We start from the raw sequence: 15,494 nt of genomic DNA on the forward strand, positions 1-15,494 counted from the left end.
GGTTTCCTGTCAGGGGCGGTGCTAGCACCATCTCAGACAGGGTTTTGTGTATCCTAGGTAGGCAGGGCTGAATAGGAAGGTGACTGCAGGTGGCACCCCGGTGCTCACTGTGCATATGCCGGCTTGAACCAGTTCCAGGGGCACACCAGCCCCTGAGCTGGGGGAAGTCCGGACAAAGGGAGAGGGGTGTAACCACCCCCCTTCCTGGTCCCACCCATGGGCAGGACCTAGTCGCGTACCAGCCCCTTTCTTTAGAATAAAGGTAGGAGCGGGGACCCTTCCAAATTAGATCTTTGAATCCTGAAACTACTTTCTACGAAAGGAACTCAAGACTTCTTCTCAAGATTTCTCCCTTGTGACTAAGGAGTAGTCACCCTGCAGCAGCAGGCACCAACTAAGTATCTTGCGGTTTGCTGAACGTCCTTCCTCCGGAACCAGACCGACCAGCACGACGAGACCCGGACTCCCTGCCCTCTGACCTCTACAGCACAGCTGAGAACCGTGGGTGCGACGAGACCAGAGGACCCGGCGACCATCAGAACCAGCAAGACACTGAACCAGCACGACCACCGAGGGACCCTCGAGTAGGTGCATTGGGGTAAGAGAAGCCCCAACCCCAAGCAGCACGAGCACCGAAGTCCAGCCCCCCAGCATCCTCCAGATCTGCGTGGGGCCCTTTTGCCTCTGCGTTGCTTGCCACGTTGTCCGGTCACTTGCCCGTTGGCTAGTGACCCTCCCGACGACGTCCTCCGTTTGTTCCACCGCTGGTCTAGCTCCTCTAGACTTGCCTTTGTCTCCTCTTGAAGGGGACCTTCCTCGGACCCTCCTGGTCAATCAATCAATCAAACAGTGACACTCATATAGCGCGCTACCTACCCGTAGGGTCTCAAGGCGCTGGGGGGGGGGGGGGGGGGGGGGGGGTTTGGGTGCCGCTACTGCTCGAACAGCCAGGTCTTCAGCTTCTTCCTGAAGGAGAGGTGGTCTTGGGTCAGGCGCAGGTCGGTCGGGAGGGAGTTCCAGGTCTTGGCGGCCAGGTAGGAGAAGGACCTTCCTCCCGTAGTCGCTCTTCGGATGCGGGGGACGGCGGCGAGGGCGTGGTTGGCTGATCGGAGGTGGCGTTTGGGAGCGTAGAAGTTGATTCGGCTGTTGAGGTAGCTCGGGCCCTGGTCGTGTAGGGCTTTGTGTGCGTGGGTGAGGAGGCGGAAGGTGATTCTTTTGTTGACGGGGAGCCAGTGAAGGTCTCTCAGATGTCCGGTGATGTGGCTGGTTCGTGGGATGTCGAGGATGAGTCTGGCTGAGGCGTTCTGGATCCGCTGGAGTCTCTTCTGGAGCTTGGCGGTGGTACCGGCGTAGAGGGCGTTGCCGTAGTCCAGTCGGCTGGTGACGAGAACTTTGACACCTGCTTACAGGTATCCTTCACTGATCCAGCCTTGGATCAGCCCGGAACATCTTCACTGGTCGCCTGCCAGCAACTTCCACTTCAGGCTCCTGGTTCGTCAACGAGGATCCCCGACGACACTTGAACCCTATGCAGCCGCAGCCCCTGGGCTAGGTAAACCGAGTACCACGGTGCTCCAGCGTAGTCCAACTCGCTAAGTGTCTAGATCCACTTTCGTTTTTGACCTACCTAGTCGGGTTCGCCCGAGAACACTAACTTTGCATTTACTAGCATCCATAGACTTTGTCCCGCATTACGCGTGAGAGTTTCCACTCTGCACACGACGTCCCTAGGCCTCCTGCTTCTAATCTAAGGGTTCAGCATTGTAGGCACAGCGTTTCTAAAGTCTCTGAGAGTAGTACTTACCTGCTAGTAATTTTGCATTCCACTTCCATAGTATATGGTTTTTCGTGCCCCTCGTGCATTTGTGTAAATTGTGCGACTTTCAGTATTTCTTCAAGAGTTTTGTATTGTGCTTAGCACCCTGTCCTCATAAAGAGTCCAGGGTTGTTGTGTTATAAATAAATATCCTTTTATTTTCATAACAACTTGTGTGGTGTCCTTTCACTTGGTGTTCAAGGGGTATATGTGATGGTATAACAGCTGGCTTAACACTCCCTCTAGAGTTTAGCCTAAAGACTGCTCTTGTCCATGCTACTAGGATAGCTGGTCTATAAGGTTGACTTACAACCAATCATCAATAAGGGTCGTTTGGTATGATACATAGTGATCACTAGAATAGTGAGCACTGTATATCAGGCCAACTTCTCACAGGCAACACTGCACTTACAGTACCCAGGAATGGCCCTGGGTATTGTAGGGGCACAGGGCTCATGCACCTGGGTACACCCCACTGGCATAGTGCACCCAGCTAGAGGGATGACTGAGGTATGCCAGGGCAGTGGGTTTGTGGGCATGGCACATAGGGATGTGTGCCATGTCGACTTGGTTTAGTTCTCTACCAAGTCACTAAGCCTGCAAAGGCAGGATGTGGGTGTCAAGGTACAGGGCCCCTAAGGGTGGCACAATAAGTGCTGCAGCCGCTAGGTTCTTCTCTGGTCACAATGCCCTGGGTACCATTTACCAGGGCCTAACATGTGGCCAGAGATGCCAATTGGGTTTTAGTTTCAACACAGTTTTAGGGAAGAACACAGGCCCTGGACCCGATTGGCAGGAGCCTAGGGAACACTAAGTCAAAGCACATCAGCAATTCAGCATGCAAGAAAGTGAATATGCTACTTACTAGTATGCATCTGTTCTTGGCATGTAGGGCTGCTGACATTCATATCTGTGCATAGATCGCCGCCTAGTGTTGGGTCCGGATGATTGCACATTGTTGTCCTGGAAGAGTCTTTGAAGTATCACGAGATAGGTGGCTCCTCCCCTGGACTACAGTGCGCATGGGCATCGACTCCATCCCCAGATTGTTTTTAGCCATTGTGGCCAAGATGGAGTGAAACTCAGTGAATGATGACCATGCTATGAGTATATATGTGAATACTGCAGCTGCTACAGGCGCCGGGGAGGAGGGCGGGCGATATGAATGTCAGCAGCCCTACATGCCAAGAACAGATGCATACTAGTAAGTAGCATATTCAGTTCGAGGCATGTGGGCTGCTGAATTCATATCTGTGCATAGAATACATAGCAGTCCCTCCATTAACGGTGGCCGCCCGTGCCAGCTGCAGCAGTTTGGAAAAGTGTCTTGAGAACAGCCTGCCCTACAGCTGCCTGCTGTTTGGAGTGCACATCAACACAGTAATGTTTAGTAAATGTGTGTGTGGTAGACCATGTTGCTGCTCTACATATGTCCTCTAAGGGAATGTTTCCAAGGAAAGCCATAGAGGCCCCCAACTTTCTGGTGGAGTGGGCTCTTGGCGGAATGGTAAGAGTGCGTTTTGCTTTTGCATAGCAGATCTGGATACATTTAAAGATCCACCTAGCAATACCAGCCTTGGAAATAGGGTTACCTTTGTGGTGTGGCGCAAAGGCGACAAAGTTGTTTAGTCTTTTTAAAATCCTTGGTCCTATCAATGTAATACAATAGGGCCCGCCTAACGTCAAGGGTGTGGAGCATCCGCTCCGTCAATGACTCAGGATTTTGAAAGAAAACAGGCAATGCGATTGTTTGGTTGATGTGGAACTGAGACACAACCTTGGGCAGGAATTTAGGGTTAGTGCGGAGCACCACCCTGTTGAAATGAATTTGGATAAAAGGCTCTTGGATTGTGAGGGCTTGCAATTCACTGACCCGCCGTAGCGATGTAATTGCTACGAGGAAAGCCACTTTCCACGTTAAGAACTGAATCTCGCAGGAATGCAGTGGTTTAAAGGGAGGACCCATCAGTCTGGTAAGAACCACATTGAGGTTCCACTCAGGAGCTGGTGGAGTCCGTGGCGGAATGACTCGTTTGAGACCTTCCAAAAAAGCTTTGATGGCAGGCACCTTGAAGAGCGAAACGTGTTGTCTATTTTGGAGATACGCGGCCATCGCAGACAGATGAATGCGAATGGAAGTATAGGCCAGATTACACTTGTACAGATGGAACAGGTAACAGATGTCTTGACTGGAAGCATCAAGCGGGTTAATGTTGTGGTTTGCACAATAAATGGCAAACCGCTTCCATTTTGCCGCTTAGCAGGCTCTAGTAGTTGGCTTCCTTGCCTCCCGAATGATGTCCATGCAATTGGGAGGTAAGTTTAGGTAGCCAAACTCTAGGACTTCAGGAGCCAGATCGCCAGGTTGAGCTGTTGCGGATCTGGGTGCTGAATGTCGACATGGCTCTGCGTCAGAAGGCTGGGGGTGAGACGTAGCCTCTGATGTGGTACCACGGACAATTCCAGAAACGTGGTGTACCATGGTTGACGAGCCCATGTTGGAGCAACCAGGATGAGAGTCATCGAGTGTTACCGCTGGTGGCACGCAAACTCAGGCATCAGTGGTGCTGGGGGAAAAGCGTACGCAAATTTGCCTGACCAGTTCATCCATATCGCATTGCCCTGCGACAGTGGGTGTGGGAATCTGGCGGCGAAGCTTTGGCATTTTGCGTTCTCCTGAGTGGCGAACAGGTCGATCTCTGGATGACCCCCACCTTTGGAAGTACGGCTGGAGTACTGATGGATGTATCTCCCACTCGTGCATTTGGTGGCTGTGCCTGCTGAGCAGGTCCGCCATCTGATTGTCTTTGCCTGGGAGATGCTCCGCCATGAGGAAGATGTTCCTCTGAATGGCCCACTTCCACATGCTCCGAGCCAGATGACAGCTGCGGAGAGTGTGCCTCCCTGCTTCTGAATGTAGTACATCGCCGTCATGTTGTCCATCCGGATCAACACGACCTTGTTGCATAGATGTACTTTGAAGGCCTTTAGTGCCATGAAGATAGCCATCAGTTCCAGAACATTGATGTGCATCTTCCCCTGTTGCTGCGTCCATAGTCCCTGCACAGTGTATTGGAGTACATGCGCTCCCCATCCTTGGAGAGAAGCGCCCGTTGTCAGGATAATCTGTGGCACAGGCTCCTGAAACGGTCGGCCCTTGCAAAGGTTTCGTGGATTCCACCAATGCAGAGAGTTGTACGCACGACCGCTCACCAACACTAGGTCTTTCAACTGGTTGTGAGCCTGAGTCCACTGACGTGCCAAGCACTCCTGAAGCGGACGCATATGTAGTCTCGCGTGCGGGACAATGGAGATGCAGGAGGCCATCATGCCTATCAACTGCATGAACACTCTCGCTGGAAGCGAGTGTTGAGGTCTGAATCTTTGGATCAGCGACTGAATGCTGTCGACTCACTGAATTCGGCTGTGCTGTGGCCGCCAGAGTATTTATAGTCGCACCCAGATACTGCCGTATGTGGGCGGGCTGGAGATGGGATTTTGGATAATTCAGTGAGAAACCCAGATCGTGCAGAAGGTGAATGGTGTGGGACACGTGGTCGGCACACTGCGGGGCCGACTTCGCCTGAATGAGCCAGTCGTCCAGCTAGGGGTAGACGTGAATGTTTTGACGTCTGAGATGTGCCGCAACCGTCGCCAAGCACTTTGTGAAAACCCTGGGTGCCGTGGTGACCCCAAAAGGCAAAACCTTGAACTGGTAGTGCTGGTCTTGTATGGTGAACCTGAGGTATTTTCTGTGTGAAGGATGTAGTGGAATGTGGAAGTACGCATCCTTCAGGTCCAGAGTTGCCAGGAAGTCCCCCTGTTGAAGCAGTGGGAGAACCTGCTGCAGTGTGAGCATGTGGAAATGCTCTGATAGGATGTAAAAGTTGAGGGGCCTGAGATCCAGGATGGGTCTGAGGGATCCGTCCTTCGGAATAAGAAAGTACAGGGAGTAAACTCCCGTACCCCTTTCCTGCAAGGGCACGAGCTCTATTGCCCTTTTTTGCAGCATGACTGACCTCCTGCTGCAATAAGTGCAAGTGCTCGCCGGACATAGGACGGTGCCTTGGGGGTATGTTGGGTGGAGTGGATGTGAGCTCCAGACAATAAACGAATTGGACAAGTGTCCTGACCCACCTGTCCGTGGTGATGGACTTCCACACGGGCAGGAACTGCTGGAGTCTCCCCCCGACCGGTGTTGCGTGGTCGGGGGGCAGTGACAAGGCGTCACTGTTTGTTGGCGGTGGAGGACCTGGAGCTGTTGCCACGTCCTCAGCCCTTGGTGTTGTTGCCGCGGTAACCACCTCGACCCTTGTTGGTATAAGAAGTTTGGGTGTTGCTTTTGTAGAACTGCGCTGACTGCGAGAGTTGACCCCTTGAGGTGCCCCTAGTATTGGAGCGACGAAAGGACCCACTCCGAAACTGCTGGGATTGCAAGGCACCCATAGATTTTGCGGTGTCGGTGTCCTTCATCTTTTCAAGGGTGGTATCAACCTCAGGGCCAAACAGGTGATCTGGGTTGACCGTTTGGTTCAAGATGGTAGTTTGAATGTCCGGCTTGAACCCAGGTATCCTTAGCCATGCAGGTCTACGAAGCATAACGCTAGTGTTAATAGCGCGTGCGGCGGTGTCAGCCATGTCTAGTGCGCACTTTATGGAAGCATTGGAGATAAGCTTCCCCTCCTGTATCAACATTTCCGCTGCTTCCTTATATTGATCTGGCAAATGCTGTAAAAGGGTCTCTAGAGTATCATAGTGTGCCCTGTCATAACGCGCCAGTAGCGCCTGCGTGTTGGATATGCGCCACATATTGGCTGCCTGCGCTGCCACCCTTTTCCCTGAAGCCTCAAAGACTTTTGATTCCTTGTCTGGGGGAGGAGCATCACCCGTAGTCTGTGAGTTGGCTCTTTTGCGGGCATTGGCGACAACCAGGGAATCCAGAGGCAACTGTCCTTTAATATAAGTTGGATCAGTGGGCGCCGCCCTGTACTTCTTGTCGATTCTCGGGTTGATGACCCTCGCCCGGGTGGGCTCTTTGAACACCTCAGCTGCGTGCTTCAAAACACCCTTCAGCATTGGCAGAGTCTTTACAGTCTTTTCAGAGACCGAAAAGGTGTCAAAGAGGAAGTCGACGTCAACTGGGTCAGCATGGAGCTGGACGTTGTGATTGCTGCCTTCAATGCCCTCATTGAGAGGGCAGCAGCCAGAGTCCTCAGTGGGGGAAGTTTTGGCTGAGAAAAGCTGAGGCTCCTGTCCAGAATGCGGGTCCCCAGGATCGCCACCAGCAGACCATGGTTCAGTCACATCCTCTGGGTCTGTGTAGATGGGATAGCTGTACTCATCCTCTTCGTCACCTTCACCTGCCTCGACATTGGAATGAGTGGGCGAGAGTTTGTGAGCCTGTGGCGAAATGGGCTCTATTAATGCAGGAGTACCAGCAGAGTCCATCTTCCTTTTGAATGGAATCTTGTATGACTCCAATTGTGGTTCAGGGGTGATTTTTCTCTTCAGGAGGGAAAGTCTGCCCGTGTTGGCGTCGATGAAATGCTCCTGACGCTCCTCCTCTGCAAGTGGTCGTTGCCGTGGGCTGGGGACCACCAACGACTGTTTCGGCGTCAAAGACACCTTCTCGGGCACGCCGGCCCTTGGTTTAGGCGCGAAAGCCTTCGGCGCCGTCTTAGGCGGCAAGGTGAAAAGGATCGGCGTAGGCGCCTTCGCCGGTTTCTCCAGAGGCTTGGGCGGCACAGGGTCCTTCGGCTCGACTGCTGCGGCCCCCTCCCTGATTCGTTGTAGGGACTCCGTAACCTTCTTAGTGAACGAGGCGGATGGACGCGCCGGTTCGACAGTCTTTAGCGCCTGGCTTTGGAGCGGAGACAGACGATGCACCCTTCGGAGTCGACGCACTCGGCGAGGCAGAGAGGAACTTCGGGTCGTCCTGCCGCTTCTTTAGGTCGAGAGTGGACCTTTTTCTTGCCTTCGAGTCGACCCTTGCCGGCGTCGACCGTCTTCGGCGCCGATGCGGCTGCGTCGGACCCCTTAACCTTTGGCTTCGATGTAGTAGCCTTCGGGTCGGCCATTTTGGCATTGCTCTTCGGCTCAACGGCCATCTTAGATTTCTTCGGCGCCGAGGCCTCCGAAGTCTTCGACCCGACCAGTGCGATCCGCACTTTCGTTTTTGATATTTCTGGCGTCGAGACCGTAGGTTTCACTTTCGGTTTTGGAGGCACCGGGAGTGATTCTGTATTAATGTCCGTGGCCGGGCCGGAAGGCGGAGCCGTGGAACGTACATCAAGGTCTTGGGTAAGGCCCGAAGGCGATCCCTCGACCTGGGCCTCATGAATTTGGACGGCCCCGGAGTCAGTCTGAGGAAGCTCCTCGTCCGAGCTATCCTCTACGGTGGCAAGGGACCCGTCGTCGTCTCCTACCTCCTCGACGACTTCATCGAAATCCTCGGCCTCTGCGTCGTAGTCGTCCTCGACCTCCGACGCAGGGGGTTAGATTCCGTGATCTCCTGGATATCGTCGTCCTCGACATCCCTAGCATCGAAGATGTCCGTAGGCGGTGGGGCAGATTGCTGGGCCTCCAGGCGCGCAGCTCGACGGAGCTTGAGCGTTTTCTTGGACCGGAACCTGGAACAGGCCATACACTTGGCCTCGTCGTGGTCCGGTGACAAGCACTTGTTACACACCGGGTGTACATCGATATGTGGGTACTTTGAAGCACACACCGGGCATCGTTTGAATGGACTTCGTTCAATGATGGATGAAGAGTCTGGAGCGTCGACTAGGCCCCTCCGCGCCGAAAGCACGCGGAAGAACAACGTCGGTTCGGAGCCGAGAAGTTACGAACCCGAACGAAAGACAATACCGACGCAAGTCCTAAAGACCTTTTGGTCTCAAGCAAAGTGAAGTTAAGAACTATCGATTCCGACAGGAGGGAACCGAACACATCCGAACCCAATGGCGGAAAAAAACAATCTGGGGATGGAGTCGATGCCCATGCGCACTGTAGTCCAGGGGAGGAGCCACCTATCTCGTGATACTTCGAAGACTCTTCCAGGACAACAATGTGCAATCATCCGGACCCAACACTAGGCGGCGATCTATGGACAGATATGAATTCAGCAGCCCACATGCCTCGAACATAGCACTTTCTCACAGTCGCCGCCTGGATACACGCCGGGGAAGGTCAAGTAAGATCAACTGGTGTCGGTCTGGATCCAGACCTGGATCCGCGGGGGCCCTCCGGCACCGCCACCAAAGACCCAGGACCCCTGACTGGCTCCGCAGGCCCGAAGGTGAGCCGTGGTAGTCTGACTGCTCAAGGAGGTGAAGGGTCTTGTAGAATTTACAGAGTTGGGCAGGGGACGCTCTGGCTCACGGAAATGGGTGAGAGGAGGGGGTGGGGGGAGGGGGGTGGGGTTTCTGTGGAGTCGTTCGTGGAGGAGGCACCGGAGACGGAGCCTTAAGAGCGATGACGCTCTGGGTGGTCCCGCACTGACTCAGTCGATAAACAGGGAGAAGGCATAGAGCGACGGTTCTTTTTCGACTTCTTGTGCTTCAACTTACCCGAAGACTGAGTGCGACGAGGTGTGGGGGCTATGCGAGCAGCCTAGAGACCTTCCTCTCGAACGAGACCGGGAGTGATGCAGAGCTGACCGCTGGGGCTACAAGAGCTTTCAGGACTGCTCCTGCAATGACTATATTCATGACGCGGCAGTCTGAGCACAACTTCGGGTTGTGGTCACGCTCCAGACACCAAAGGCGCATGAGGTGCCAGAGATCACAGACGTCAGCCAGTGACAGGCCCCACAAGGCTTGAGCTTGGTCTGGTGGTGGAGTGATCCTCGCGCACCAAGAGTCGTAGACTCAAAGCAGTAGACAAAACCTCAAAAAAGTGACTCAAGGGGTAGCTTTCTCCGGATGTGCGCTGGGCTGGCGCAGAAAAAGAAAGAATGGACGTCAGCGCGCAGGGTTGGTGTCTAAGTAGACACCGCAATGTCATCCCGCCGCAGGACGCGGAGCCTACCAACGCCACCTACCAATGCACAGGGGTACTGCTAAGAAAAAATTCTCTGGATCCAGTCTGATCCCTGGGGGTAATTTTAAGGCAAGGAACCTAGAAGGAAAGGAACCTAGAAGGAAAGGAACCTAGAAGGAAAGGAACCTATAAGTGTCTTTCAGATCCACTGTTACTAGCCTTCAACGCAGCTCATGATGCAGAGCTTGGCTGCTTGTCCTAGGTATACTGAGAGAGAAGTGTTTTAAGGGAGCACTTCGCCATTCAGTTGAGTGTAAGACAATTGTGTCCAACTCACTTTCGCCGCCCCCCCCCCCCTACCAAAAAAACACTAGCAGTTGGCAAATTCTGCTTTGCAGACAGTTTGTCACTCCTCGTTAGGCAGCATTCTGACCAAATACAACCAACCGCAGTATAGCAGAGTTTTTTTTTCTCACACACGGTTTGCAAACAATAAGTTGGCGAAAGCTCTGTCCCTACCATGATTTTAGTTGCCACAAGGGCACCTGGGTATATTTCGCCGCCAAAGCAGGCATTCGCAGTGAGAAAGCTGCCGCTCCAGTAGAAAATCTACTCGAGCAGCAGGCAATCAAGTCCACGAGCAGTACCCTCTGACGCACCGCATAGTGCCCATTAGCACAACGTGCCTAATTCTGCCAGTTTGTCAAACTCCACGGAATTTAAGTGAAACTCTTCAAGTTCTGCCTACCCCAATAATTCCCCCCCCCCCCAAAAAAACTATTATCTTAACGTTGAACTGCCCAGGAACCTTAAAAACAGGGCAAACCCCAGAACTCTGAAGAACAGACAACACAATGAGTCCTAACAAGCATATATCAGCAGTCCATGTATCCATTCTTAAACAATTAAGTTCGAAACATGTAAATAGGAATTCTGCATACTGGCCTTCACATGACCGGAAGGCCTGGGGGTTTAGCCAAGGCTAACTAAGCTTCGCAGAGACATGCATAGGACTTTAATTCCAACACGGACCATTGAAGGAACCAATGCTGAATTTGTGTTTAACAAAACTAAATTATGTAATGGTTAAAGAGTAATCTCAATGGACTTCACTCCATGCATCACTTGCTAGCAATAATAGTGTGCTAAGGCAGCACTGGTCTCTCGATAGTATGAACACAACTGCACGCCAAGGAAACTAATGCACGACTGCCCACTAAACCAAGGAAAGGAATATGCTACTTACCAGTATGCATCTGTTCTTGGCATGTAGGGCTGCTGACATTCATATCTGTGCATAGATCGCCGCCTAGTGTTGGGTCCGGATGATTGCACATTGTTGTCCTGGAAGAGTATTCGAAGTATCACAAGATAGGTGGCTCCTCCCCTGGACTACAGTGCGCATGGGCATCCTCCATCTTCAGATTGTTTTTGGCCATTGTGGCAGAGATGGAGTATGATACAGTAAGTGATGTTCATGCTAGAGATTAATTCTGAGTGCTACAGCTGCAACAGGCACCGGGGAGGAGAGCGGGCGATATGAATGTCAGCAGCCCTACATGCCAAGAACAGATGCATACTGGTAAGTAGCATAATCCGTTCGAGGCATGTGGGCTGCTGAATTCATATCTGTGCATAGAATGTATAGCAGTCTCCCCCTTAGTGGTGGTTGCCCGTGCCAGCTGCAGCAGTCTGAAAAAGTCTTGAGAACAGCTTGTCCTACAGCTGCTTGCTGTTTGGAGTATACATCTACACAGTAGTGTTTGGTAAATGTATGTATGGTAGACCATGTTGGTGCTCTACATATTTCTTCTAGAGGAATGTTTCCTAGGAAAGCCATGGATGTCCCTAACTTGTGTGTTGAATGCGCTCTTGGGGGAACTGTTAATGTTAGTTTAGCTTTCTGATAACAAATCTGTATGCACTTAATAATCCGTCTGGCCGGACGAAGCACAGGCCTGGCAATCTCTGCTTTCGTGCTCTGGGGATAAGCACAGATTGCACAACTCATGTAGATCAGTGTGGGGGAATATGTGTCCACACTGAGGGCACTTCTTTAATGGGGTTCTTTCCATGAGCCGAAGGTCCAATGGCGCAGTTGGCCCCCAACGATCACCGGAATCAAGAAGTGAAGGTTGTTCGACACACATATATAAAAGAAGTCGCGATCGAAAACAATACCGACGGTAGGGACCAAGGAATGCGCGTTGAAAAGAGATCGGTAATGAAACCGAGCGGGAGCGACAACGGAGCCTGATGGCGGAAAAAAACAATCTGCAGATGGAGTCAATGCACATGCACACTATGCTCCAGAGGAGTCATCTACCATACAAAGACTCTTTCAGGACAACAAAGTGTAATCATCCGGGTCCACCGCCAGATGGCGATCTATGCACTAGTGTGTGATCTGCAGCCCATATGCCTCAAAGCTAACAGTTTTTCAGATGTGAAGAACAGCCTTTGGAGCAGTTCAGACTGTTCGGGAACCAGGGCAGACAGTGAACTTTGGATGATGAGCAGGACCTGAAACTATGCCTTTGTGGAGTCTTCTTATGCTTGGCGATGTAGTTTCGCCTTGGGCTCCCTGATGGGCTTTGTGTTCATCGACATGCAGTCTCCACAAGCCTTGGAGTCATATCTTGACCTAGGCACACCCGATGGGGATCAGTCACAGATGAACAAGACACTTACCTTCGATAACGCTTTTACTAGTAGAGACTAACTGCAGATTCCTCACAGTAGAATATTCCACAGGAGTCAGACTGGATCTGGAAAATGTTGAGCAGAACCTCTGCACGCCAATAGGTGGCATAGCTCAGCTCTGCATCAGCCACATTGGAAGTGATGTTGCGTTGCCTGTATAGGTACCACCCCGGTGCACTGCCATGTTCCCTTTGTGACCATTTCCACACCAAAAACAGAGCCACGTAAAAACCAATATAACTTGTGACCAGTGCGCAGTGTCTAAATGGATCTTTTGGGTAAAGAACCAAGACTGAAGAAAAGGGAAGGATGGGAGGGCTGGTGCGGCATTGGTGGAGTCTACCAGAAAAATCACCACCACCAGGTTCCAGAAACAGGCTAGGAAAAAGCAAAAAGTCTCGGGGTGAACCTGCCAAAAGGGCCGGGTCCAACATAGACCAATACACATAGAGATACTTTGGCCGTAACTACCCGCTTAGTATCTCGCCACCCTTTTTAATATTGTCCAGTTGCTTCAAAATAAAATTCATATTTTCAGTAAGTTAAACCAGGACAATTTTTAACACTTTTTTTGCACTTACATTCACAACCTGCTCCACTGTACTTCAGGTGTTGTAGCACACCCTGGTGACGCTAGGCCACCAGGGTGGACCCCGATGATTAAGCATGTCACCACTAGGCTGGTGAGTGAGGGGTTTATTACAAAAGGATAAATTCTTTCCTTTTGTCAGTCAAAACACCCCACTTGTATTGATGGCCCTGGCTGCGGTGTCTGCTGCGTCTAGTGCACATTTAATGGATGCGTTAGATATGAGTTTTCCCTCTTGTATCAGTGTTTCTGCTCCCTCCTTGTAGACATCAGGCAAATGTTGTAACAGTTGCTCTAGTGTGTCATAATGAGCCCTATCATATCTGGCTAATGGGGCTTGTGTATTAGAAATTCTCCATATATTAGCTGCTTGAGCAGCCACCCTTTTTCCAGAAGCTTCTAATATCTTAGACTCCTTGTCTGGAGGAGGAGCATCACCAGTGGTTTGTGAGTTGGCACGCTTACAAGCATTTGATACCACCAAAGAGTACAATGGCAGATGTCCCTTAATATATGTAGGGTCCACAGGTGCCAGTCTGTATTTTCTTTCGATTCTGGGGTTAACAACCCTTGCTCTTGTGGTTTCCTTGAAAATGTCTCCTGCGTGTTTAAGGACACCTTTCAACATTGGCAATGTCTTGACTGAGTTCTCTGAAGTGGAGAAAGTGTCAAATATGGGTACTTAGAATTACAAAGGGGGCATAGTTTGAACGGGCTCCATTCCATCGACGATCGGGCCTCTGGTGTCGAAAAGGCCACGCGGCTCTTAGACTTCCTGCTCGAAAAGAACTGGAACAAAGTACTCAGCACCGATCGAAATGACAATACAGACGACCCCGAAGGCCTTTGGCCTTTAAAAAAGTTTCCTAACTTGAGTAAAGAAAGTACATCTGAACCCAATGGCAGAAAAAAAACAATCGGAGGATGGAGAGGATGCCCATGCGCACTGTAGTCCAGGGGAGGAGCCACCTATCTCGTGATACTTCGAAGACTCTTTCAGGACAACAATGTGCAATCATCCGGACCCAACACTAGGCGGCGATCTATGCACAGATATGAATTCAGCAGCCCACATGCCTTGAACACATGTGGTTTGAGTAGTGATGCTCTAAAAAGGAGTAGAGACCAATGACTCAAACCAAATCAGTCCCTGCTGCTGTCCTGGTTCCAGAAGAAGGGTGGAGTCACAATTCAGTGATTATGAAGTGCCTATTAATATCCCCTGGATGAGAACATTGCAGGAAGACATTTTTCCCATCCCTCTGCGTACATCTGCATGTTTAGTCTTAAACAACCTACTCCAACTTTGTAAACAACTCAAACTGTGCCAGTGTGCAGAAACAGGGTTGAGAATGATACCATTGCTGCCAGAGAAGTTTTTTCTAAATAGCGTTATTGATGCAGTACCCTCCACATCAATAGCCCAACACTATTTCTGTAGTACAAACACGTACCTTCACCATACCCTGATGGATACTGGGACACTGTACTATCTATATCATCTTCAAATTAGGGCAGTCTGACTCACTAAGCTCCCCAAAATATAAAGTACTCCTCTGACTTAAGCTCCTGTCCTGGTGCAATTATCAGCAGGACAATTTTCCATTGTTCCCATGTTGGTGCCTTCTGCATATCATGCAAAGTAATATCACGTAATTCTTTCCAAGCTAAAACACAGATCAATTGAATAGAACAGTATTTAAATATTATACATGATTAAACGTATAGACCTCAGCGCATTTTAATTTTTCTAGTTTATACTCATGACTGAAGCCATTATCAGCCACCAAGAGTTGACGTACCTCATCTTGAAGAGACTCTTCAACTTGCTCATCATAGTCCTCATCTTGCCTCTTAACTATATTAAGAGAAAGGCTTTGTGTTAAAATGTACTCCAATTTAGTTCACCGATTGCTGTAACTCTAAGATTCTTATGAAAAAGAATAACCATATTTTAGTAAAGATACAGAATATTTGTTTGGGTCTTTAATTTGAATTCCAATAAAAAAATTCAACGGAAAATGTTTCAAAGACTCTCCCCACAGAGCATGCACGGAAATCAGTTTAAGAGGACCACGCCAAAAAATTGAGAAAAAACAACCTGCAATCCAACCTCCTTCACCCTAATGGCATCTATGGAAATGCCATGAATCAATTGTGTTTAAAGTGAATAGTGAAATCAGTCACCAATATCAAGTTAAAACAGTCCAAGGAGTACAAGAAACAGCTAAGGAACCAACCAGGTCCTATGATTAACAGGGCAAATGTAGTGGGCCTGCATGAATTCTAAAGATCCAAAGGTACATAATCTCTATAACCCTTCCAATGTGACTTAATGGTCAACATCTGGATTATATAGTGGCAGGGGCACCCAATGGAGTCAACAAGTGGTCACTAGACATTTAG

The 15,494-nt window shown here is 50.5% G+C and overlaps 1 protein-coding gene across 1 annotated transcript in view; it reads right to left on the bottom strand.

The window, feature by feature from the left end:
- The window catches only part of IPO5 (importin 5), a 397,964-nt gene that overhangs the window by 108,878 nt on the left and 273,592 nt on the right, over positions 1-15,494 (bottom strand). The window contains exon 21 of the mRNA XM_086947880.1: positions 14,891-14,946. Within this exon, the coding sequence (XP_086804006.1) occupies positions 14,891-14,946 (56 nt within the window). The remainder of the gene's footprint in view (positions 1-14,890; positions 14,947-15,494) is intronic.

This window comes from Lissotriton vulgaris, assembly GCF_964263255.1.
Source record: "Lissotriton vulgaris chromosome 8 unlocalized genomic scaffold, aLisVul1.2 SUPER_8_unloc_1, whole genome shotgun sequence".
NCBI lineage: Eukaryota > Metazoa > Chordata > Amphibia > Caudata > Salamandridae > Lissotriton > Lissotriton vulgaris.